Here is a 27,014-nt window from a genome sequence, read left to right on the forward strand (position 1 = left end):
TTTTGGGAAAAATAATCAGCTTTCCGATGGAACTATTACTTATAGGTAGGGAGTGGAACTTGAACTGCAATAATGAGGATGTATCAGGGGGACTAAGAATTAAAAATATAACAAAAAAGGTAATTTCTGAAGAAATTCATGAAACCATTTTGTATGGAAAACTTGAACTTACTGGTAAGAACTCTGACAGAATTTACATACTGTGCCACAAGGTAGAATAACTGGGCTAGACTGGAATTAAGTTATATTTCACAGGAACATGTGCATTTAATTGAAAGCTCTGACACACATCCAATAACTATTTTGGGTCAAGCACCAATAAAATCTTAGATAAAAATGCAAGGTAATAAAGTAAATGTGGAATACTGGTGCTTTCCCACCTACCTGATAAAAAGAGATGAATTCAAGGAATTGGTACTGGAAAGTTAATAGGGAAAATAGAAATATCTTCATAAAGGATAGCTAGTGAGTGGGATAAAATGAAAATGGAGTTTAAAATAGGGTAGAAATAAAAGATATATGGTTACGAAATAATAGGAATTATTTATAGCAGCTGACAAAGTTTAAAATATTGCAGAAGAAGGAGTATCACCCAAAACAAGAAGAGTAGCAACTGCAGAGTGTTAAACAGTAAATTAAGGAGTATTTGGACATGAATGATTTTAGAAAGGTTGCTGTTAAACACCTGACTTAGTCAACAAAAAGAAAAAAGTGTTATCTCCAAATGTAAGATGTCTATGAAAAGAAAAATATTCAGACATCTTATAGAGGTATTAGAGATATGCCAGAGATAATATATATAAACACCTTTATTAACTTCACATATTACACAATGACTTGGGCACACATATAATAATAAAACGAAAAAAAAAAAAGGATTTTTAGTTTTCAAACATTTTACATAAATGGTTAATTTCTTAATTATTCAATCTAAGAAGTCTAGAAGGTTTTACGATTTTTTCAGGGAAGTATTTGCACATGTACTTTTATACTCCAAGCAAACATCAGGGAATTTTTCCTCACCAAATAGCAAAACTTGTAGGAGTGATGGGAAAAAGAGAGGCAATGGGAGCATGTTGTTTGGGTAAGTAACAAATGGTAGAGTTGTCAGAAATGTTAGGGGAGCAAATAGCTGTAACTAAGGATAAAGCTGGGATATACAATCTGAACAGCCAAGGCATTACCAACAATCCAAACTCGAACTACAAGAACCAGACTTTGAAGATACTCTCTCAAAAATTCACATTTACTTAATCCACATTAAGGACTTTCGTCCCGCAAATGGACTTCATCAGAATGAAAAAAAAAATACAGCAAATACACAGGCACCTTATATGCTCTTGAAACCCCCTCCTAAACAAGTTAAGCTAATTAAGGATGAACCATACAATTTAAAGGCATAGTGCTGAATACATTGATTACCTCAAAGACACTGACTGAAAAAACAATAAAGATTCATAAAAGCAATGAAACTAGTTCACAAATGGAATAGTTTCAATCTGATTAAGACTGAAACCACCAAAATTAAACCTAAAACCAAAAACAGTGATTAAAACAGAAGAAGCACGTATACTAAAAAAAAGAACGTAAATAAAAAATTAATATTTACGATGTACAAGATCAAGGTCAAACTAAGCTGTAAAACTCGATGGTGTCAGAAACCAGTAATCAGTGCCGTCACAGCGTAATATAAATAAAATTAAAAATACAATAAAAAATCACATATAAAAAGAACTTTGAGCTGCAAGATGCTACTAACAGACACTGTGTCATTAAGACCATACCCATTGGTAGAAGTTTTAGTTGCCACCTTAGTTCTTTGAGCTCCAAGAGGTCCTTCCAGGCACCACCCCCCCGCCACAACCAATAACATAAAATTTAAAACTGTGGGACTTATTCAACCTAATATGTCTAAAAAGAGCGTACCACTCTAGACCCAATTTGTGGAGAATAACTAAAAAGAGGTCCTTAATGTCCATGGTAACAAAAATAATATCATCACTATCTTGTCAACATTGTACATATGCTGGTAAATTCTAGTTCTAAGGGGGTTCACAGTTCTCCTGATATAGAAAACAGGGAAGACCTGGCATTGTGCCACATAAACGACCCTGAAAATGAAACCCTCTGTAATAAATCCGCATTGATTACAATGCCCACATTTCATTATGCAACAATTAAAAGTAGTGGACACTGTTTTTTTCTATAAGAAGTTTTAATGATATATCCTTCCTGTAAACAATTATAGGGGAGGGACCAAGGACCTGAAACTGTTAACCAGCCATGAAAACAAAGTTCCATTTTTTTTAGTAATCAGACTTAATGTCCAAAAAGTCCAAATTAAATGCGAGAACCAGGGCCTTTCCACAGTTACCTGAGGTCATTACTTGGACATTACTACTGGTGTAAGAAGCCCCCTTCCAGATCAAGGGAAAGAATATAGACTGGTCCTGTTTGGGTGTAAACTCTCCCATAATAACATTAAGAAGGTTGGGGGGATAGCACTGTAGCTCAAACATATTTTTTAATTTAGTAATCTCCTTCAGAAAGGTTCATGCTGTGAAATCATGTGGGCAAGCCTAACCATCTGCCCTTTGACCAGCTCCTTCTTTTGATGTAGCAGATGCCAACTGAAAAACTGCAGCAAAGAGTTAGAATATGTTGGCCTCCTATAGATGTTTGATTCAAAACAATAACTGTCTCTAATTTTAGACAGTGTAACATTTAGGAAGTTAATGTAATCAATGGAGTAGTTCCAAGCTAAACCTGAGAAACTCAATAGTGTTGCTCAAGGAACAAAAAATTCCTTGAGCTTTTCAAGGCAACCAGTCCAAAAAAAATGATGATGTCACCCAAGTAGAGGCCATACAAACTCCCCGTTACTGTAAGAAGATTTACAATCAAAGTTAAATTCCCAATGGACCATCACTAGGTTGGCGAAGATCAGGTCACAGGCAGCCCCCATAGCTACTCCAGTACTTTGTCTAAAAAGCTGCCCCTCAAAACAGATAAAACTGTTCACCAGGACAATTTCCATTATGTTCTTGAATAGTTTGATCTTACCATGGTCCTGTGCTCTTTGAAAACATCTGCAGTCATAGAACCACTCTAGACTCAAATTGTGGAGAATAACTAAAAAGATGTCCTTAATGTCCATGGTAACAATAATATCATCACTCTATATGTCCCTGGAAGCTCTCTTCAAAAAGTACCATGAGTCTTTCTAGAAGTGTACGATGTTGCCCACCAGCTCTTTCAAATGGAAGTCAATATAGCGGGCCAAGGTGGAAGTTTTTGAGCATTTACAATTGGGGAAACGGTGATCATATATGTCCTTATGGACTTTGGGAATACTGAATATGGTTGGGGATTTTGGAGACAAAAACCCTTAAAAATTCAAAGTTGCTCTGTAAAATAAGGTCTTGTGTCAAAAGATCTTCTAATGTGACGTCAATTTTGTGATAGGCACCTCTTCATATGCGTCAGCATAAAGTATATTAAAAATTTTGTTAATGTAGTCGGTGTTAATAATGATAACAAAATGTTGGTAAGCGCTTACGCAGTTTGAAACACTGCTTCTTCAGACTAATAAAAAAACAGTAACAACATTAATATTTAAACAGTAAAAAAAATTTAATTCATTAAAATCATATGATAAAATTAAAGTCATTCATACTTTACAATCACCAAATACAAATAGACTATAAAAAAACTGTTATGATACAAGCCCCTTCTGTCAATCATGGCACAACCAATCAATAAAGCACCAATAAGCTCTCTCAAAAAATACAAGCCCGCAATATCAATGATGAAGTGGGCAGGATTTCAAAATACATTTAAGTGATACTCTGTCATTCAGTCCTAGTTCTGTAAAGGCTTTCAGTAAAAGAATCCACTTCTGCTCAGCACACTCCATTTTATTACTAAGATCACTTTCCCTTTCATTGACAGAAACAATCTCAAGTACAAAAAACGTAAAGACATGTTAATGACATCTGGATGTAAAAGTCAGCAAGAAAGATTTGAATTTTCTACGGACAAAGTTATATAAGAAAAAGGTCAAGAGGAATACACTTTTGTATAAATCCAGGATGCATCCTGGCCAAGTCAGTAAAATGTTTTGAGAGGTCAATTTTTTAGAGTCATGAGACTCCATGATGATGATACTGATCTCAACAAAGCTTTCAGTAATCTGAAGACTGAATTTTTAGATAGCGGTTACAGTGTCGCAGAAATAGACAGATGTACAGAAGATGAGCAGGAAATGTAAGGGGAGACCTTACTTTTCAAACAGAAACAATGAGACATTACAAGTCACTGTAGACAATGCCAGGAATAGACCTGTCTTTACATTTTCCAGTGATATTAATGTAGTTTGTGACATCTTTAAAAAGCATTGGTCTATTTTGCTGGCTGATCCTGATGTGAGAAAAGTTGTTGAGATGCAACCTAAATTTAGTTTTAGGAATAACTTATCCCTAAAACGGCAACTTTGTTACAGGAGTTTTACACATAATAATTTCACATTTACAGAACGTAAAGGCACCTTTAGGTATAATTCATGTTCTACCTGCAATCATATTCTGACTTGTACCTCTTACATACATAAGGCCACTGGGTTTGTAATCAGTTTAGATTTTTTCGCTAATTGTAAAACCAAGAATATAGTTTACTATGCAGGATGCTCTGTATGTAATGCTTTTTATACTGGAAAAATAAATTGTGCCTTCAAAGATAGATTTTTGGAACATTATAATGACATTCTCAAGAGAAAACGACACAAATGCCCTATCGAAACATGTTAACACCTGTGGTACTCAACATCTTTAAGTCTTTTGTACTTGAAATTGTTTCTGTCAATGAAAAGGAAGGTGATCTTAATTGAGCAGAAGTGGATTCTTTTACTGAAAGCCTTTACGGAACCAAGACAGAATGATAGAGTATCATTTAAACCTATGTTGAAATCCCACCCACTTCATCACTGATATTGTTGGCTTGTGTTTTTTGAGACACCTTATTGGCGCTTTATTGATTGGTTGTCTCATGATGGCAGAAAGGGCCTGTCACATATCAGTTTTCTTATAGGCTATTTGTGTTCTGTGATTGTAAACTATGAATGACCTTAATTTTATCATGTTATTTTAATGAATTAATTAAATGTTTTTTTTTACTATTTAAAGATTAATGTTGTTACCGTTTTTTATTGTTCTGTAGAAGCAGTGTTTCAAACTGCGAAAGCGCTTACCGACATTTTGATTTACTTTTATTAAAGTTTGTTTACTGAAGCCGTGGTAGTTTGGAGTTTAGTTTTACTTAGTACGTTGTTTTTGCTCCATGTTCCTACCGATCAGCTTCTGTTTTTCTTGGATTGCCCTAAAGTAGTACAGTGTCAGGTAACATTCCACAGCCCAGTAGTGATCATGTACAGCATTTACAGGCAGAGCTGGAACTAGAACCCCAAAGAAACACAGGTTTCGAAAGCTTACAAAAACTGATGGAAAAAAGCCCAGCAGACATAGTGGTGACCAGTTTAACATTGATGGACTTCGAATTCCCCACTATCAGCAAAATACAACTTCAGTTAAGTGAGGAGCAGAGTCTATAGTCCTTGGATCCACTCAGCTCCCACAAATAGGTCTGATGGTCACCAAAGTCATACCCACTGGCACCCAACAGATTAAATTAGAAAAGATGCACACAAACCTGATTTGCTGACCAATTCACCATATACAACCTGACCTCAATAGCATACAGGAAATATGCACTGCTGTCCACCCTGGCTTCTAACATTCTAACATTCATAGCCAAGGTAGGATTATACAGTCTACTTACGGAACTAAGTCTCTGTCTGTGAAACATTTTTTTGCTCTTCAGTGCTAACCATTAGCTGCCCAACGGGCCTCTCTTCGTTCACCAGGTACACCAGGCACTCCCTCCTCTTTACATGTTCTGACCCATGCCTAGGGATGGTGAGGATATTGGGTTCCTGGTGCAGCATCATACTACCGACAGACAAGTTTTGTCTCTTATCTTCCATCTTCTCTTCCCCTGTGTTCACTGATTCTAAGTCTAGTGTTAGACATGCATTGAGAATGTACTGGCAATATTGTCCAGCCTCCATAGTGACTCAATCTATACTAAATTATAGCACAGTATGTACAGTGTACTAACTGCACACAACATCCACGCATTCTAACCTTAAATATTATCCTCCTGGTAGTCCCTAACCAACCTAAAATAGAAGACAAACTGATTAAAAAATACGCAAGGCCTAACCTTAAATATATTATCCTGATAGTCCCTAACCAACCTAAAATAGAAGACAAACTGATAAAAAAACACATGCAAGGCCACAGAGATTCCGACAAGTCCAGCTCAAACAACTTGCAACGTAATATTAGCACTTTCGTTTTATTTTACAAAATAAAATGAAAGTGCTAATATTACATTGCAAATTGTTTGAGCTGGATTTATCGGAATCCCTGTGGCCTTGCGTGTGTTTTTTATCTCTTAGTAGTCCCTACCTTTTTCATAACACATCACTTCACTGTGACCTAGAAATTATTACAAATGTACATTTTCTGTTAACCAAAACATTTATCTATGTTTAGAAAGACTATCAAATAAAAACTTAACGTTTTCCTTCCCTGGATTAATCTCCCCATACATATCTTTCAATGTGACTTATTTTCCCATTAACTGTCAGAAAAGTTTCTTAAGCCATTATCTTATCTGCCAAATAAACCCTGATTTATTTTTACGGCAGGCCACAACCTGGTCTTCTAATTTTTCAGCCTCACACATTCATAAGCAGTTTCACAGTCATACACACAAATGTAGCTAGCTCTTCTGGCATCCTGCCCCCCCACACACACACACTTTAAGTTGTGGACCAAAAAAAAAAGTTCTTCTTGTTGTTGAGGACAAAAAGGACCTTTCTCTTTATTAAAACAAAGTGCCTTTAAATATATCACTTCTGGGAATGGGGTGAGTTCAAAATTAGTACATCATTTCTGAGAATGAGGTTAGCTTACCGAAATTATATGACCCCCAAGGCCATGCGCTGCATCAGCACACTCAAGTACGGCGCTGACCTGTGGATATCCTACTCCAGTCTTCTTCCTTGTCGTACAAACAGATCCTAGGAAACATAATATTGCACAATGTCACTGATTAATTTGGTTTAAATCCATTGTTTGTTTCCTGCACCCATGTACTACTTCACCTCTAAAGTTCTAGAACATGTACTACTTTACCTCTGAAGTTCTAGAACACTGGGATCTGTCCACTGCTCTCATCCCAATTACAGTAGAGAGTCGATTTTCCGAACATCAGTTATTCAAACCCAGTCTTCCAAAGTTTTGGGGTAAGAAAAATCATAAAATCTGAATATGTAAACATTGTACGTATTAGCTTGTGCATGTTTTTTGAACCTGAAGCCTGCTTGCGTGTGAAAAATATTTTTTATTGTCCACTGGACTTGCTGAATGGTTGAAAAGTGTATTCTCTGAATGCAGAAAAAACAAGATTTTATAAGTTTTTTTATCCAGTTCAATGTATGCTTGATTATCCAAACTACCCTTGGCCCCAAGTAGCTCAGATAATTGACTCTCTACTGTACCTTTGTAAGAACAGCAGCTGAAAATTACAATCATAGCCTATCATGTTGAAGTGGTAGTGGTCAAGTTATGTGCAAAGCTGCTGTCTGGTATGGGGGCAGTTACTGTTCACATAGGGAATACTCCCCTGCCTGCAGACCTTTCCCAATCAACTTACCAAATGCACCTCTACACTCGTCTCCTGTTCCCCTTACAGGAGCTAATGTTGGTAAAGCGCTTTCTGGACTATCCTCTTTCCTCATCCCAGACCTCAGAAGGATTGATAGTTAAGCCTTCCATTTGACCTCCACCAGCCCTCAGACTGGTAAGTTATTATTCAGTCTTGGGTTGGTGGTGCACACAGATAACTTGTCCTTGTGTCAGTAAGAGGAAGCCCACTAATTGACTACAGCAAGAGCTACAATGACATGAGCACACACAGAGTCTATAAGATAGAATAATTAGTATGACTGATTAGTCAGTAAACATACTGCAATGTGCACCCACTTCATACACACAGAACATATATTTAAAACAAGCACATACAAATATAACCCATTATGACAAATGTACCTACACTGTACACACACAGACTCTATAACTGCAACATGCACCCACACTGCATACAAAGAACCTAGAACTACAACATGAAATCACACTGTATGCACTGAACCAAAAACTACAACATGGACCTGAAATGTACACAAAGAGCCTATGACTACAACATGCACCCACACTACAAACAAAGAACCTATAACTACAACATGCACCCACATTGTATGCACAGAACCCATAACTGTAACATGTATCTCACTGTATAAAAAGAACCTAAAAGTGCAACATGCGCCCCCACTGTATACACAGAACCTATAACTACAACATGTACTCACACTGTATACAAAGAACCGATAACTAAAACATGCTTCCAAACTGATAGCCCCTTCCCCATCCCCAAGACAGCACCTTCTGTGTCATCTCCAGATGCCACTAGGATTAAAAAAGCCTATCACTGCACACAAAGAGCCTGTAACAAAAGCACAAATCCACACAGCACACAGAGGGACTATAACTATAAGACAAACCCACACTGCACGCAGAGACCCTATAAGAACACCTCATAGTCATACTACACACAAAAGACCTATAACTATAACACATAAATTAGGTATAAATCCTTATGTCACAAGATGGGTTGCCAAATGGCTCACTGACAGAACCCACACTGTGAAAGTAGCAGACTCTAAATCCAACTTCTGACCAGTGACAAGTGGAGTACCACAGGGTTCAGTCCTAGGTCCTCTCCTGTTTGGTATCTACTTCTCTGAAGTACAGGCTAACACAGAAGGTCTTTGGCTAACAAAGTTCACAGATGACTGCAAACTAGGAGCCATAATCAAAACTCCTAATGATGTGGACATCCTACAAAAGGGCCTCACTGAGACAGATGCCTGGTGTCAAAGCCATGGCCTCAAGCTCAATGCCAAAAAGTGCATTGTCATCCCTTCTGGTAAAAACTCTGTATCCATGAACTACCACATAAGCGGTAGTCTACTTAACACCAAAAGTGTGATAAGAGACCTTGGGACACAGGTGGACAGTAGTCTCTCCTTTTATAATCACAACGCCATAGTAGTCAGGAAATCCTTCTATGTGGCACACCTCATCACAAAAGGTTTCTCATCAAGGAAAAAAGAGGTCATTGTTCCCCTCTACTCATCACTCATTAGACCCATTATAGAGTACAACGCCCCTTTTGGTATGTACCTCACAAGACATCTACAACAACTGGAAAGGCCACAGAAATACCTCACAAAGAGGAATACCGGCCTCAAACAGATGCCTTACGCAGACCGCCTCAAAAAACTCCAGCTTTACTCTGTCGCATATCGCCTACTCAGAGGCGATCTCTGCCTAACATACACAGCTATGTCAAACCCAGAGCTGTTGGACATGCTCCACTTAAAGAAATCCCAATCCCTCCGAGCTACACGCTCTAGGGACCTAAACCTGGTCACCACAATAAACAGAACATGCTGGAGGGATAGATTCCTGTCCCAGAGACTTCTCATACTCTGGAACAAACTACCTATCTATATCAAATAAAGCTCCTCATTAGCACTCTCAAGAAAAATCTTGATGATTGGATGGGAGATAGGAAATTCACCCCGGGGATCACTTCTGTGGCTCTGCTTGACAGGGGCACAGGAAAATAATTTTCTTGGGTGGCAAAAGTCAGGGTACCATTTGGCTAGGCTTATATAGGCCCTAAGGCCAACAGCCTAGTACCTACCTATGAACCTATATCTGCAATGCACACAATCAGTATACAATACAAAAGAACACAGTGTGACAAATAAGTCATTGCACCTATTATAGCATGCAACCACAGTATACGCAGAGCCTATTAAACTACAATACAGACACCACACTGCAAATACAGAGCCAATTATTTCATTGTGTATCCACTCAGTGCACATAGAGCCTGTAATTATAACATGCTTCCAACTATAACTACCATGTGCATCACCACTGCACATAGAGCTCATTAAGCTATACACACCCACACTGTATGCAGAGAATCTATAAGAAAGAATAAAACTGTTTTACTGAATATTTTTTCACCAACTACAACACAGACCTAAAGTGTACAGTCACACAGTCTACAGAGCAGTGTCAGTTCATTCCCATCTGTGTTACAACCACACTAAGGGAGAGAATAATATGACATCACCGATTCCTCATCACGCTGCTTTTGGAGTCATAAGAATATACGGTAAGGCTTACAGGTGTGTACTAGGTAATGCATGCAGAAGACAATTAGGAGCATAGAAACTGCAGTTTACCATCTTTTCTTGTCTACAAAGCCAGAAGGGCGAGCCCTGGGGTGAACTTAGTAAATGGGTGAGTGTACCTTTAAGTGATGCTTGTATGGGAAAGTCCCCACAGAATTCAAGTTGGGAAATATGAAATGAACAGGAATAAGGTGCTACTTGTTTCTTATTTGTATATAAAAGAGGCCTACCTCTGTCCAAAGACATTTAGGAAGTCAGTTTTTCACTTAGAGGATCAGCAAAAGGTAGGAATGCCTTGCCAGAAGAACCTGAAAGTGCAGCTGGGCTATCCATGGAGCTGTAAACATAGTCTAAGTGAAGCTTACAGCCTTTATTTTTACTAGAGTGCCGTTCATTACTAAAAAGACTCTGGACTGTAATTATTTTTGTTGAAGAAAAACCCTGAACGTACTGTTTTGTTTACCTCAAAAACTGAGTGGGGTATGTTTTTTCATTTACCTTTATGAACTGAAAGAATAAAACATGTACTTGTTCTATACACACACACACACACACACACACACACATATATATATATATATATATAGTCTACTTTAACCCACTGAATTTACGTTTCTCTGAAAATCAACTTCGCGACTCCATTTTTACGTAAGTGCATTTCTCTGAAAATGCAGTTTCTCAAAAACCAGATCAGCAAACAACCAGCGAGCTTGTTGTTGTAAATTGCGGCACAGTGAGGATAAGGGAATATTCCCTTTTTCCCACTGTAGTGCGATGTTGGAGTTAGAATATATAAGTATCAGGAGTGTAGGAGGTTTGACCTCATGCATACATATGTTTAGTGTAGTTATTGTTTTTTTGCTGTTCGGAGATCTGTTTTTTTCATGAAAATGCATTTTCGGAAAAATGCACTTTCGTGAAAATGGAGTCACAAAGTTGATTTTTGGAGAAACGTAAATTTAGTGAGTCAAAGTAGACCCATACACCAACACATACACACACACACACACACACACACACACACACACACAAAACTACATATTAGGTGATCATGTTGGGGTAGACAAAACCAAAGCAATAGTTCCAGCCAAGCATAATGAATGAACACTTCTGTTCTTCTTGTTCTGAATGCTGGGAAACACTACCTCATCCTGGATTTAAAAGTCTATTGATTCCAATGCCTTTTAAAAAGGGTGCCATTGGAACATATTGCTCTGGATGTTGTGAAGCCACTGGACAAATCTAGCAATGGGTTTCAATACCTGTTAATAAGACTGAAGTACACTACAAAGTTTCAGGAAGCAGTGCCACTGCACAACACCAACACGGTTACTGCAAGAGAACTGGTGCTGTTGTTTTCCAAAACTAAGTAAGCGAAGAGACACTTGTTGACTAAATTGATCCTTTTATGTCACAGATACTGCATCAGTTTTACTGGTACTTTAAAGCCAAACAGTTGAAGATATCAGGCTACTATTCATAGACTGACCAGCTAGTAGAAAAATTCAATAAAAATACCATGATAAGGAACTTTATTGGCACAGATGGCAAAACATGGGACCAGTTGTCAACCTACATACTGCTTGCAACCCATACAGTGCTACAAGTTACAAATTAATTTACCATATTTTAACTTCTGTACATCAGGCATCCCTTAGGACTGCTGGACATTGTTAAGGAAACCCATGACGGAAAAAGAGAAGATACCATTTAAAAGTGTGACAGAACATTTTTCTTCATCTGCACGAAGAATAAACTTGACTATTCCCCATAGTAAGGAAGCATATGCTGGCAAACTAGGAAATACAGAGTACAGTTGTGTACACTTACCATAAATGTAGATGTTCGAGTGTATTCACTGTTTCAGTCATTACATTTGGGTAATCTGCTGGCAGGTTGCCCTCAGTCGGCCTAAATAACAAAGTCTTGGGTTTTGCGTCGGTTGCTGTCTCCTCTTCCATGACGTCAGGTCGTCAGGGGTATAAAACATGCAGCCGACGCCATATTATTTAGTTTTTCTTGCCCCAGCTGTCAGGTACCCCCCAAATGGGGAGCTTCTTCTTCTTTTGGCTCTTCCCGGTTAGGGGTCGCCACAGCGGATCACATGTCCGCTCATGATTGGCAATGGAGTTTTACAGTGTCGAGTTGCCAGCCCGGCGCCTAACCTTCCACAGAAGGCACACACATGCACTCACACCTAGGGCCAATTTAGAGTGTCCATTCCACCTACAGCATGTCTTAGGGATGTGGGAGGAAACCGGAGCACCCGGAGGAAACCCACGCAACCACAGGGAGGACATGCAGACTCCGCACAGAAGGCACCTCAGCTGAGCATTGAACCAGGGAACCTCTTGCTGTGAGGTGACAATGCTAACCGCTGCACCACCGTGGCCGCCCAAAATAGACCTTGCTACAGTGGGACCCGAACCAGGAATGCCTGCTCATTGGTCGGATGCTTTGCCCACTACACTAATGCAGTTTCTTGAAAACCAGATCAGCAAACAACCAGCGAGCTTGTTGTTGTAAATTGTGGCACAGTGAGGATAAGGGAATATTCCCTTTTCCCCACTGTAGTGCGATGTTGGAGTTAGAATATATAAGTATCACGAGTGTAGGAGGTTTGACCTCATGCATACATGTGTTTAGTGTTGTTATTGTTTTTTTTGCTGTTCGGAGATCTGTTTTTTCATGAAAATGCATTTTAAGAAAAATGCACTTTCACGAAAATGGAGTCACGAAGTTGATTTTTGGAGAAAAGTAAATTTAGTGAGTCAAAGTAGACCAATATACCAACACATACACACACAGACACACACACAGACACACACACACACACACACACACACAAAACTACATATTAGGTGATCATGTGGGGGTAGACAAAACCAAGGCAATAGTTCCAGCCAAGCATAACGAATGAACACTTCTGTTCTTCTTGTTCTGAATGCTGGGAAACACTACCTCATCCTGGATTTAAAAGTCTATTGATTCCAATGCCTTTTAAAAAGGGTGCCATTGGAACATATTGCTCTGGATTTTGTGAAGCCACTGGACAAATTTAGCAATGGGTATCAATACCTGTTAATAAGACTGAAGTACACTACAAAGTTTCAGGAAGCAGTGCCACTGCACAACACCAAAACGGTTACTGCAAGAGAACTGGTGCTGTTGTTTTCCAAAACTAAGTAAGCGAAAAGAGACACTTAGGACTGCTGGACATTGTTAAGGAAACCCATGAGGGAAAAAGAGAAGATACCATTTAAAAGTGTGACAGAACATTTTTCTTCATCTGCAAGAAGAATAAACTTGACTATTCCCCATAGTAAGGAAGCATATGCTGGCAAACTAGGAAATACAGAGTACAGTTGTGTACACTTACCATAAATGTAGATGTTCAAGTGTATTCACTGTTGCAGTCATTACATTTGGGTAATCTGCTGGCAGGTTGTCCTCAGTCGGCCTGAATAACAAAGTCTTGGGTTCTGCGTCGGCTGCTGTCTCCTCTTCCATGACGTCAGGGGTATAAAACATGCAGCCAACGCCATTTTATTCAGTTTTTCTTGCCCCGGATGTCAGGTGCCCCCCAAATGGGGAGCAAAAAAAAAATATATATATATATATATAATAAACAGCAATATATGTAAATGCACTTTTAGCAACATAAACTTTACCTTCATCTAAAAGCAAATACACCACAAAGGCTTTAGAATATAGTGAAGGAAAGAGAAGTTATAGAAAAGGGGGATGGTGGGTGGGTAACCCGGACTGCAACAGTGAATACACTCGAACATCTACATTTATGGTAAGTGTATACAACTGTACTATGTTCTTCATGTTTCATTGTTGCAGTCATCACATTTGGGTAGAGTCCCAAAGCTATGGATGGGAGGATGGAACTAAATAGCATTAGGAGCGGCTATAAGGCCCTGCTGAACTGCAGTGGCAAAGCCTGCCCTGGATTCGGAGAAGAGAGGCAAATGATAATGCTTTGTGAAGGTATGAACATAGCTCCAAGTAGCTAGAATGTCTTTGGTTAGAACACCTCCGAGAAAGGCTGCTAAGGTAGAGGCAGCCCTGGTGGAGTGTGATCTGATTCCCTTGGGCACACATTTACCATGATGCATGTAGCAGAAACAAATGCAGTGGCTTACCACTTAGAAATAGTCTGCTTTGATATAGCCTTCCCTTCTGATCCTAAAGAAAATGCCACCAGTAGTTGCTCAGACTTTCTTAGAGATTTGGTCCTGTTTAAGTAGAATCTTAGTTGTCTGTGTACGTCCAAATTAATGCAGAATCTGCTCCCCCTTGTTCTGCAGATTTGGGTACAATATTGGCAGGAGAATAGTTTAAGAGCCACACTGGATACCACCTTAGGCATAAAGGAAGGATTGGTCTTAAGGGACACCCTGTCCGGGTAAAATGTAAAAAAAAGGCTCCACAGCGATGAGAGCCTGTAGTTCTAAAACCCTTCTTGCTGAAGTGATTGCCAAAAGGAAAGCTGTTTTCCAAGATAAAAATTTTATATCTGCAGTAGCTGCTGGTTCAAAAGGAGGCAGGGTGAGTTTTTCCAGCACAAAATTGAGGTCCCATGCAGGAGTTGGTGATCTTCTGGGAGGCCTTAAATTTTTGGCCCCTCTGAGATACTGTTTTAGCAGAGGATGAGAAAAGATGGGAGGCTCCGTGTTGTAATGAGCCGAGATGGCAGAGGCATGGATTTTTATTGAAGAAAAAGATAGGCTCTTGCCAAGCATCTCAGTCAAGTATTGTAAAATCTGAGGGATATTTGGTTTTGCTGTGTCCGTTCCTTCTGCTTGGTTCCAAGCACAGAATCTCTTCCATTTATCAGCATAAGATTTTCTACTAGGCCTTCTGGCTTCCAAAATGACATCCATCACAGATTTACTGAGAGGTGTTTGAATAATTACATGATCAGCCATGATGCAAGGTTCAGAGTTTGGAGCAGAGTATGCAGAATTTGACCGTTCTGCTGAGACAGTAGATGAGGTATTTGAGGCAAGTACCAAGGAGGGAATTGAGACATATTCCTTAGAACTGGGTATCAGTGCTGGCGATGCCAGTCCAGAGCAATTAAGATTATTTTTGTTTTTTTCTGTCTGACCTTTAGTAAGACCTTGGAGAGAAGAGGCAGAGGGGGAAAGGCATAGACTGATAGGTTTTTCCAACTGAAGGATAGGGCATCCATTTTCCAAGCTTGTCTGTGATAAGTCCTTGTGCAGAATTTGTCCAGTTGATAATTTTGGGGAGAGGCAAATAGATCTATGTCTGGGCTCCCCCATTTCTGTGTTACCATTCTGAAGATTTGTGGATCCAGTTTCCACTCGTGCGGGTCCATAAGATTTCTGCTTAGGTCGTCTGCCAGAGTATTTTGTTTTCCTGGCAGGAATTGAGCTTGAAGATGTACTTGGTAAGTCAGGGCTGTGTTCCACAATGCCATGGCTAGTCTGCAAAGGGGATAGGAATGTGTACCTCCCTGCTTGTTTATGTACCACATAACCGTGGTATTGTCCATCTTTATCAGTAGTTGTCCTGGATGAAGTAAGTCCTTGAAGGCTGTCAGGGCATTCTGAACAGCTAGCATCTCTTTCTGGTTGATATGCAGATGCATTTGTTTTGGGCTCCATATGCCCTGAATGCATCTCCCTGCCAGGTGGGCCCCCCAAGCATAGTCTGATGCATTTGTAGTTAGGGTTTGGGTGGCAGGGGGTAGAGTGAATGACAGTCCCTTGTTTTGGTGACATGTCTCTGCTCACCAAAGAAACTCCTGTTGCAGGCAAGGAATGAGAGGAATCATTGTTTCCAGACTGTGACAATGTTGACTCCATAAACTTTTTAGGTAGCACTGAAGTTTCCTCATATGCAGTCTCGTATATGGAATTAGTAGAATGCAGGATGCCATGAACCCCAAAGCCTGCAGAATTTGTCTTGCAGATAACTGGGTTTTTGTTGCCATCTGTTTGAAGTATGTTGTCAGTTGCCTTTGTTTGTCTGGCATAAGGTAAGCCATCTGAGCAGTTGTATTCAAGCTTGCACCCAGGAATGTAATTTTCTGAGAGGGTACCAGTTGTGATTTCTTTTCGTTTATTGTGTACCCTAGGCATGTTAAAAGCCTTTTTACAAATGCCAGATGTTGAAGAAGAATGTCCTTATTCTCTGCTTGAATGAGACAGTCGTCCAGGTAAGGATAAATTTGTATGCTTCTTTGTCTGCAAAACACAATTACTGGTGCCAGGCACTTTGTAAAGACCCTGAGTGCAGTAGATAAACCAAAGGGCAGTGCAGAGAACTGGTAATGCATAAAACCTGCCTTGAAGCGGAGCTATCTTCTGCACGATTCCCTTATTGGGATATGCAGGTATGCCTCTTTTAAGTATAGAGTCACTAACCAAGCGTCCTTGCCCAGCATAGGCAGTAGCTGTTGTAAAGTCAGCATTTTAAATTTTGGAATGTCCAGGAACGTGTTCAAAATCGATAAGTCCAGTATTGGACGCCAGGCATTGTCTTTTCTGGGTACCAGGAACAGTCTTGAATAAAAACCTTGTCCTTTTTCCTGTTCTGGTACTGGCTGAATAGCCCCTATATCCATGAGAGACGTAACTTGTTTCTGAGCCTCTGCCCATTGATTTTGTGGCAGATCTGGCCAACCATTTGGAATTGGCAAAGTATGGAAATGAAATCTGTACCCCTGGGATACTCTGTTTAATACCCACTTGTCCTGGGTAATTAACTGCCAATTTTGAGCATGAAGTTCTAATCCCCCCCAAGGGGGCTGCCAAAAGATAAGTGCTTGGTGATGGTAGATGGAAGTCATTGAGACTGCTTACTGTAGGATTGTGCTTTGTTTCCTCCAGATTCGGAGGTGGAGGCACCACACTGCTTTGACCTGTAAGAACCCTGTGATTGGTATATAGAGCCTTTTGAGCGCCTGGATTTGCCTTGAGAGACTTTGTTGGACACAGGAAAGGACCAATTTTTAGAAGGCCAGTGCCTACTGAATCTGGACGGCTGCACTTGTAAGAAATCTTTTACAGTTTGCATAGATTTAGCTTTGTCTTCCATTTTCTTTAAAACCTCTTCTGCCTTATTACCAAACAAAGTATCATGCTGTAAAGGGGCATCCAACAATTTAGCTTTAACATGATCAGGCAGATTTTGCTCCTTGAGCCAGGCATGCCTTCTAATCACAGATCCAGTAACTGCGGCTTTGCAAGAGGCCTCCAAGGAATCAAAACCACATTGCAAAGTATGCTTTCCAACCTGTTCAGCTGCATGCAATAATTCCTGCAATTCTTTATTTTCCACACAATCAGAAATCAACATAATTTTCTGTTTCAATAAGCCCATAACATGCTGTTGATATTTAAGCATATGAAACTGGCAGTTTAAGGCCCTAATTGCCAAGGTTGCAGACATATAAACCTTCTTTCCCCATCTATCCAGCACCCTGGAATCTCTATCAGAGGGGGTAGGGTTTTTAGCTGTAGAGGCCTTTACACTTTTGGGGCCCTGTGAGATAGTTTCAGGAGCAGCAGCAGGATTTTTGAATAGAAATTTGTGGGAGTCAGGAACCCTGTAATATCTGTCTGGCTTACTAAGAGCCGGAGGTAGGGAATCAGGAGCCATGCTTGATTCTGAAAACACATCATCAACAATGTCTAATACAAGAGGGATAGCCAAAAGCATATGCTGAGGAAGAAGAAGGAAATCCCTAAGACTCTTTTTTGATTCAGAGAAATCCTGACTCTCCCAATAAAAATGTTCCCTTAAAGTATGCAAGGTTTCTCCAAAAGAATAATCCTCAGGAGGAGATGCAGATGGGATGGATTCTTCTGCATCTGAATCCTCATAGGGAGGTATAGAAAATTCCTGATCAGAAGAGGAATCAGAAGAAATGGAAACCTGATCTGAAAATTCATAATCAGTGTCTTGCCTAGGCCTCTTAGCGGAGGGGGGGTTTGAGAACTCCTGATCAGGGTAATTAAGTCCTCAGCCATTTTGATCATCTGTTTTTTAGGCATAGGGGCCTGAGCATGTGGCTTATGCATCTTTTTTTATACTTAGAAGATGATTTTGATCTTGTTTTTGAAGCTGGTGTCAGTTTTATATAAAAATGTTGAGGCCTGAAAACACCCTCAAAAGCCGGTGCCTGCTCAGCGGCTCCAGACCCATCCAAGGGAGAGACATCCGCGGGTTCAATACTCTGAGAATCTCGCGGCAAACTGGACTCCGCGTGGGTCTCGGTAGAGGCCTGCAACTCAAAAGCAGCAGGTATCAGGGGCTGTGAAAGCAACTCACGGAGTACCAGCGAACCGGCGACTGGCTTAGGAGAAGCTTTGTCGTTGGTTTTGGACCTTGACAGTCTGTCTCTATCTTTTTCTTTGCGTTTTTTGTGAACTCCGGTAGTCGGATTGCTAACCGACGACATTTCGGGTTAATTAAATCTGGATCCAAAATATTTAGAAGCAAAAATATACCGACGCTTAATAGTGCGTTGGTTAAATCTAGCACAAAACTGACAGCAAGGCACGTTATGATCTGGGCCTAGGCAAGGAATACAGTACAAATGAAAACCCTTATGAGGTATTTGCTTCCCACAAGTAATACAATTATTAACTTTTACTGACATCAGTAAGGAGCAAGAAAAAGTTTCCCTAACGGGGTACTTAACTTTAGTTGAAGACTTCGGTTCTGAAACTCGAATGCGAAAATTTCAGGAGTCGTCCGACTGGCACTTGCGAATTGCTTCTGCTTCGGGCACCACGCGGCAAGAAAGACTGAATAAAATGGCATTGGCTGCATGTTTTATACCCCTGACGTCATGGAAGAGGAGACAGCAACTGATGTAGGACCCAAGACTTTGTTATTCAGGCCTACTGAGGGCAACCTGCCAGCAGATTACCCAAATGTAATGACTGCAACAGTGAAACACGAAGAACATCAATGAGTTTAAAATTAGAATGTCTATCTTGGACAGTGTTAGTGCCCTTCATGGAAAACTAATTTCTGGACAAGTGGGAGGGGACATTTGAGGTGACAAAAACAATAAAAGCAGTAATCTACAAGTTTAGACAACTGGGTAAAAAAAAAGAAAACAGAGCAACTCTATGACTTTAATGCACTGAAGTAATGGAAAAGAGATTCATGCAGGAGATATCAGAGAATTGCTACCTGCATGCAGTATAGTTAAATAATCCTCGTCTGTCTGCTGTTTTGGCATCTTCTAGTAGTGTGCCCTCCATTTCTCAGCTAATACAAATAATGTGAGGTATCCCTATAGCAGTTCTCTGCCAGCAAGCTGCATCTGCAAAAGTCTGTGGCTGGTTTACTTAAAGTAAAGGCAACATTACAGTGTATGTTAAGGCTTTAACCCTTCTATGATTATACACTTCATGAGAATGTATTGAGGGAGTGCATACTACTGCTAATCCCCACCCCACCACACCAGAGGTCGCTCTAAATCCAGTATTTTCTAGTTTGGAATCATTGTTTTACTCAGTCTTCTCCTTCCCCAGTACACTTGCCCATATTTTTCCCACTCCATAATCACTCCTGGCATAAGGTTTCTACTTCTTTAAGAATTCCTACTCTACAAAATGTCAGCTGCATAGATACTTTCCTCAGTACCTGGTAGTCTAAGTGACTGAATGTTCCTTGCTGTGCAGTTATAGAACTTCCGAATTTGCTGAGCTCTACTCATTCAGTCATAAATCTTCTTTCCTTCTAGCTGCTCTAGAGCTAGACCTTTCTTTTTACCTTGTTCTCTCTCTCTCATTCACTTTTAATTTTCTCTAAGGACTTTAAAATCCAGGAGCAGTGTAACTGTCATTTCACTGTCCCTTTTGGTAAATATTACCTTGCCCCTCCTACAGAAACTCCAATCACAAGCTAGCAGAACATTTCAAATACACCCCTCTTAGACTGGCGCCATTTTTAAACTATTCTAGCTTGTCCTACCTGCTATTTTGGCATCTTCCATAGTGTGCCCTCCATGTAAGTTCGGTTAAATATGTTTTTTTCTGTAGAAATCGACGGATTCTCAGAATATGTGCTAATTATTTGTTATAAGCAGTAAGATATGCCACTGTTTACATGTGTATATATTTAAAGGGTTATGCTCATCACTCGGTCTTGTTAACAAACTGAACTCTGCTTATGCATTACTGTTTTAAGTGGGATTATTATTATTATTATTTACTATTGAAACTACTGTGTAATTATATTATTATTGAAACTATTGTGTAATTATCACTGTTTTTAAAAAAAGATACTGTGCTTTAACAGCTGTGTTCCTACTGCTGTATTTAAAAAATTAATATGAAGCAATTAACAGCCAACTAATTTAACTGCTCGCTACTTGCTTATACTGGGATGTAATGTAATATCTTATAGTTTGCAGACACTCAGCTGCTATAGTGTAGTAATACATTGTACTATAGATTCTGTTGTATTTAGACTGTCCTATGTTACAGTGATGGCTCACCCAGGCCAAGCTAGATATTGTACATTAATCTTGGTTGAGCACTGTATGCATGCCTAGATGCTGCTTGTATCTGAACACATTTCTTAGTGTCAAATTACTGCTCAGAGGTTTTAATTTAACTTAGTAACTGTAGTGTTATTAGGCTGTGTTACCTATTCCACTCCTTTCTTATATTTCACCAATTATAAATACAGTCCTACCTCCTTCTAGCACTCCTCATGTCAGCTTTTCCTAATCTTTTTTTATTTCCATTTACAGTTCTCGGCTAATGCAAACACTGTGAGGCATCCCTATAGCAGTTGTCTACCAGCAAGCTGCATCTGCAAAAGTCTGTGGCCGGTTTACTTAAAGTAAAGGCAACATTACAGTGTATGTTAATGCTGTAACCCTTCTATGATTGTAAATTTCATTAGAATGTATTCAGGGAGTGCACACTACTGGTAACCCCCACCCCCACCACAGATCTCTCTAAACCCTATACTTTCTAGTTTGGAATCCCTGTTTTACTCAGTCTTCTCCTTGCCCAATACACTTGCCCATATTTCTCCCACTCCTGGCATAAGGTTTCTGTTTCTCCAAGAATTCCTACTCTACAAAACTGTCAGATGCATAGCTAGTGTAAGTGACTGATTGTTCCTTGCTGTGCAGTCATAGAACTTGGCTCTGCCCGCTCCATTCCATCCTCGCTATGCTCGGCGTTCACTCCTCTCCTCTAGCCTGCCCCCATTCCCTCCCGCTCCCAAATCATTCAAATTTATTCTAAACCTAACCACTCCCACTTATCTAGCAATCACCACCTATAGAATTTCCAGTTATAAAATAGCTCACATTTCCACACTAACCTTAACACCCATCCATTACCACACATATATTAACCTTTAACCAATCCCTACCCTTTTCACCATTACAAAATGCAATCAGTACATTGTATATTACTGCTAACAACTGCTGCTCACTTAAACTACCATTCACAAACAGTCTCCCCTCACACTTTTCACAAAACTACATCTACCTTTTCTCCACACCTAACTGACTACTCCATCTTTATATCTCCATCCATCTTAAATATAACAGAACTCCATCACACCTCAAACAGACTACAGCATATTAAACCAAACCTCAAAAATATCCCTTTTAATTTTCATAAGCATATATCAGCATTCATCCAGACACTAGTAACCATAGCTACCAAACTTATAATAAGTGGAGACATTCACCCAAACCCAGGCCCCCAGAAAACCTCCTCACCAAATCCTCAAATACAAGATATAACCAATCTATCATGAAAAGGCTCCGAAATACTAATCCTAAATCTAAACCTGTGAAGCACAGTCAACAAAGTTTAAGAATTACACACCACCCTATCCCATTATAACCCCAATATTGCTGTTTTAATGGAAACCTAGTTAAAAGCGCACATTGCTGACAATGAAGTTACACCACCTGGTTATAACATTATTAGAGCAGGCAGGAAGGTAAAAAGAGGTATTGGGGTAGCCATCTTATTTAAGAGCAGTCTCACACTTTTACCACAAAGAATTAACATAGATAACCTCGAAAACATAGAAATCCTACCTACTAAACTTCAACTTAACCAAAACAAATTCATATCCATTATAGCTACTTATGTCCCACCCAGAAATAGCATTTCCACTATAGAGCACTTTATCCAGTTTATATCAAATTCCATAGCACAAGAAACTATTATTACAGGTGACTTTAATATAGACTGGACAACTTGTAATTAACATAACCCCAGCAATCACATCAAACTCTATGGCTTCACACAACTCATTCAAGCTCCTACACGGACAGATACAAACTCCAACCGTCAATCTATACTGGATTGGACATTAACCAACAAACCTCAGAATTATCAGACTAGTGACTACTTACCTGACAGACTTAATGACCATATGCCAGCCTATTGAGAAAAAAACATCATACTGTCAAGTTCATCACCTTCCACCAAATCCGTAGTATAAAAAAAAAAAAAAACTTTAACCCCAAAAACCTAATCAATAGCCTAAAAAAATGTAACTGGTCTCTACTAAAAAGACCTGCCCCTTGATGCTGCTGTAGATTATTTCAACAGTACCTTCCTTGAAATTCTAAATAAATTGCTCCCCAGGTCAATTCGTATTAAAGTCACATACACACCATGGCTAACAAATGTCACCAGAATGCTCCTTAGGAAAAGAGACAAAGCTTGACAAACATGGCTCACCTGTCAAACCCCAATCAACCGCATTGCACTCCAGCAAATTAGAAACAAGGCTAAACACCAAATCAACCTAGATAAAAAGAACTTCTGCTATAACCTGCAACATAAATACCAGCATAACCCTCAAAATTCTGGAATATCATAAATGCCGTTCTCCAACCAGGACATCCCACTACCCCTTCCCCAAACTTACCATAGTTACAGAAGAACTCAATAAATACTTCACTGAAAATGTACCATCTCTAAAAGTAATTCCACAGAACCATCACTAGCCTTCAAACCTCTCAATATGAACTTCTTCTCCTTTCAGCCTGTTCCCACAGCCACCATTAAGAAACTACTGAAAAAGCTCAAACCCTCTTTAATAGCAGCTGACAAGTTACCAGCTGAATATTTAAAACTAGCAGCTGAAGCCATATCTTATCCAGTGTTGATCCTTGTTAACAGGTCCACAGCAGAACAACATGTCCCAGCAATATGGAAAATCGCACACATTATCCCCTTACACAAAGGTGGAAATTCCATAGAGCAGATCAACTACAGACTGATCGCTGTTCTCTCTCCACTATCTAAACTCCTCGAAAGATGTATCCACTTCCAACTGATTCATTATCTTACTTTCAACAACATGCTAGTAACATATCAACATGGTTTTAGGCCCCATCATAGTACCACAACTGCATTCCTCAGTTTCAGCAATACCATCAACTATCCCAAAAACAATGGTATAATAGTCTCTGCTGTTTCAAGACATGTCCAAGGCCTATGATACGGTCTCCCACCCCAAACTATTAAATACACTTTCCAAACTGAACCTCAGCCCCTCTGCATTTCACTGGTTCCAAAGCTATCTACAGGACCGTCAACATTCTGTAAAATGGCTTAATGTCCTATCCCCCTCTTCCCCGTCACACTAGGAGTACCTCAAGGCTCAGTTCTTGAGCCGCTACTCTTCACTGTTTTTGCAAACAACCTCCACAGTGCTACCCCACTGGCTTCAGCAAGCCAATATGCAGACGACACAACACTTATATGTGACGCAAATAACCTGCAACACCTCCATGACATAACCCAAAAATAATTCTCAGATACCGAGCTATGGCTCTCTAACCATCAGCTCATACTCTACCCCAATAAAACAAAACTCATGATCTTCCAAACCACAAGATCCCCCCCCCAGCACCTTTTACATTATAGCTAGGAATAATAATAAAATTAATGCCGATTCACAAACAAAACTACTAGGTGTAATAATAGATAACCTAAGATTTGACCTACACATAGCACAAACAATTAAGAAGGTTCACAAAAAAATGGGTACTCTTTACAGAAATAAAAAGTATCTAACATCTCTTGAGTTGCCATTGCTAGAACCCATCTTCTATCAACACTTCTGTATACTTCCCCAATTCTCACCAACCTTAAAAAGAGATTTAATTAAACTTGAAACATGCTACAGTAAAATAGCTAAATTTACAACTGAGTGTCCATATCATACCCACCACTGTCACTCCTTAAAGAAACTCTCCTGGTTAGAACTTTCACAACTTCTATCCTGTAACCAATTAACCTTAGCAACAAACTAGTGTAGCAACCTGAAAAAAAACCCTGCCCCTCTAAATATTTTCCAGACCAATATCACAAATCAAAGTCTTTCCTCAACAAATAAATCTCTACTACGTGTCCAAATCCCCTAATATGGCAGGGGACTCAATATTTTCTCATTATGTAGCAACAAGGTGGAATTCACTACCTCACAGCATCAGAACCAACACAGATACCAACCAATTCAAAAAGATTCTTAAAAGTTATCTTAATGACACCTGTCTTTGTTTCTGTACTACTCCAGGCTAACTAGTTTTAATAGTTCTGGTCATACTTTTTCTTCTTCCCTGACCACTTCATAATCCATGCTCTCTCTCATGTCTAGATAATCTCTAACTTCATCTTTTTATATCCAGTTCCCTCCCTACAAACCCTTCCTCAGCTTACTTTGAAAAACTACAATGTCTACGCTGCAATAAGGAATTATATCAGGTAATTGTGTAATACAAATGTCAGCTATAATACCACAGAATGTAATTTCTGGTGTACTCTAAGTCTTGTATATTTTTTGTATAATTACTTGTACAAGTTTTGTATAATTTCTGTATGTGAAGCTTTTCTCCCCGGGCCTATGCTGAAAATGGGTTTTATCCCAGTCAGACTTTCCCGGTAAACAAATGTAAAATAAATAAATTAAAAATAGAAAAGGAGTGTTCTCAGAAATGCTTAAAACAACTAAATCCACAGAACACACGACTGAGACAACACCAGGCATGAAGGTTAGACTGTGACATTATAGATTGCCAGCCATGTAAGTAATCAGCAAGAGAAATTCAAAAAAAATCTTAATCTAAGCATAACAGAAGAGTCACAAAATGTTAGAAATCGTCCAACAATGCTACATCCCAAGCATGAAGAAAATATCAGACTCTGTGATGACTTGAAACTGAATAGCATTTCATAATTTGATATCTCATGCCCAGAACTGATAAACTGACCAAGAACCTTGGAAAGTCAGATGCTTAACAACACTATATGTGACAAAGGGGGTACTAGCAAGTACTACTTACTCTGCCAAAGAAACAGCAGCCTTTATAATTCTGGACTGTCTGTTTCAGTACAGGGTGGCATCATTTGGCCTACATGAAGCCCCATCCACCTTCAGCAGCAGATGAATAAAATCTTGAAGTCCCACTCATGATATGCTGCGTACCTGGACAATGTGGTCATTCATTCAGGAGAAAGCAGTCTCACTCATACCAAACGTGCAGGCTGTGTTAGAGTCTGTAAGACAGGGAGGCTTGACTATGCATGCTTAAAAAGTAAGCTGGGTATTGGATATCTTATAATAAGAGAGGTAGTAAGACCACTGAATGAATAACGAAGGCTGGAGTGGAACATGATTTGCAATAGTAAGGATATATCAGGGGACCCAGAGGGAAAAGACAACAAAATATGGTAGATTTCTGAAGATGGATAGAAGAATATTTGGTATGGAATATGTGAATTCAGTAACTGGAACTCAGACAGAATTTATATATTATTCTCCAAGATATTACAATTGGGCTAGCCTGAATAGAATTACATTTCACAGGTAACAGGTGCATTTAATTGAAAGCTTAGAGACCCATCCAGATATCAGACAACAAAACAATAAAAACTGAGGTAGAGATGCAGTGTAATGATGTAAAAATGAGACACTGGCACCTTCCTACTTGTCTGTTAAAAGTCAGAAATGTAAGGAATGGGTAGTGGATATGATTCCAGAATTATTAGAGAATATAGAAATTACTTCAGAAGGGATAGCTGGTGAGTGCACTAAAATGAAAATGAAGTTTAAAAACATGATAGAAATGAGAGAACAAGATATAGGCAACAAGTAATAGGAATGGTTTAAAGGGATTTACAATAAGTTAAAGTACTGCAGAAGAAATTAATCTCAAAGAAAAAGAGGAGAGTGCTAAAGAGGAAAAACAGTATTTGGATAAAATGCATGCGTTTAGAAAAGTTGCTGGTAGGCAACTATTTTTGATAACAACTCTTAGAGTACAAAAACATTTAGCACAACAACTTCGGCAACAGAAAGTATTTAGAGCTGTAGCCAAACAAAGGAAGCATATGACGAGAAAAATAAAGTACAGTTGTGTAAAATCTTAACAGTAGATGTTCTTCTCTTCACTGTTGCAGTACTCCTTACATAAAGGATACCATGCCAAGGATAGGCCAACGTCCGGCCAGTATATCAAAGCCTTTGGAATTTATAGAAGTTGTACATCACACACATGCTCCCCGTGTAAGGCATAGGGCATAAAGGTGACACACGGATGTACATACCTCAAATGAAACACCCCAGGAGG

General features: G+C 39.3%; 1 protein-coding gene across 1 annotated transcript in view; it reads right to left on the reverse strand.

The window, feature by feature from the left end:
- Positions 1-27,014, reverse strand: part of GMPR2 (guanosine monophosphate reductase 2) — a 415,612-nt gene that overhangs the window by 134,997 nt on the left and 253,601 nt on the right. Inside the window, exon 6 of the mRNA XM_044058110.1 lies at positions 7,035-7,141. Coding sequence (XP_043914045.1) covers positions 7,035-7,141 — 107 coding nt within the window. The remainder of the gene's footprint in view (positions 1-7,034; positions 7,142-27,014) is intronic.

Source organism: Protopterus annectens, chromosome 16.part0 (genome assembly GCF_019279795.1).
Source record: "Protopterus annectens isolate FY-2018-M chromosome 16.part0, PAN1.0, whole genome shotgun sequence".
NCBI classification, from domain to species: domain Eukaryota; kingdom Metazoa; phylum Chordata; order Ceratodontiformes; family Protopteridae; genus Protopterus; species Protopterus annectens.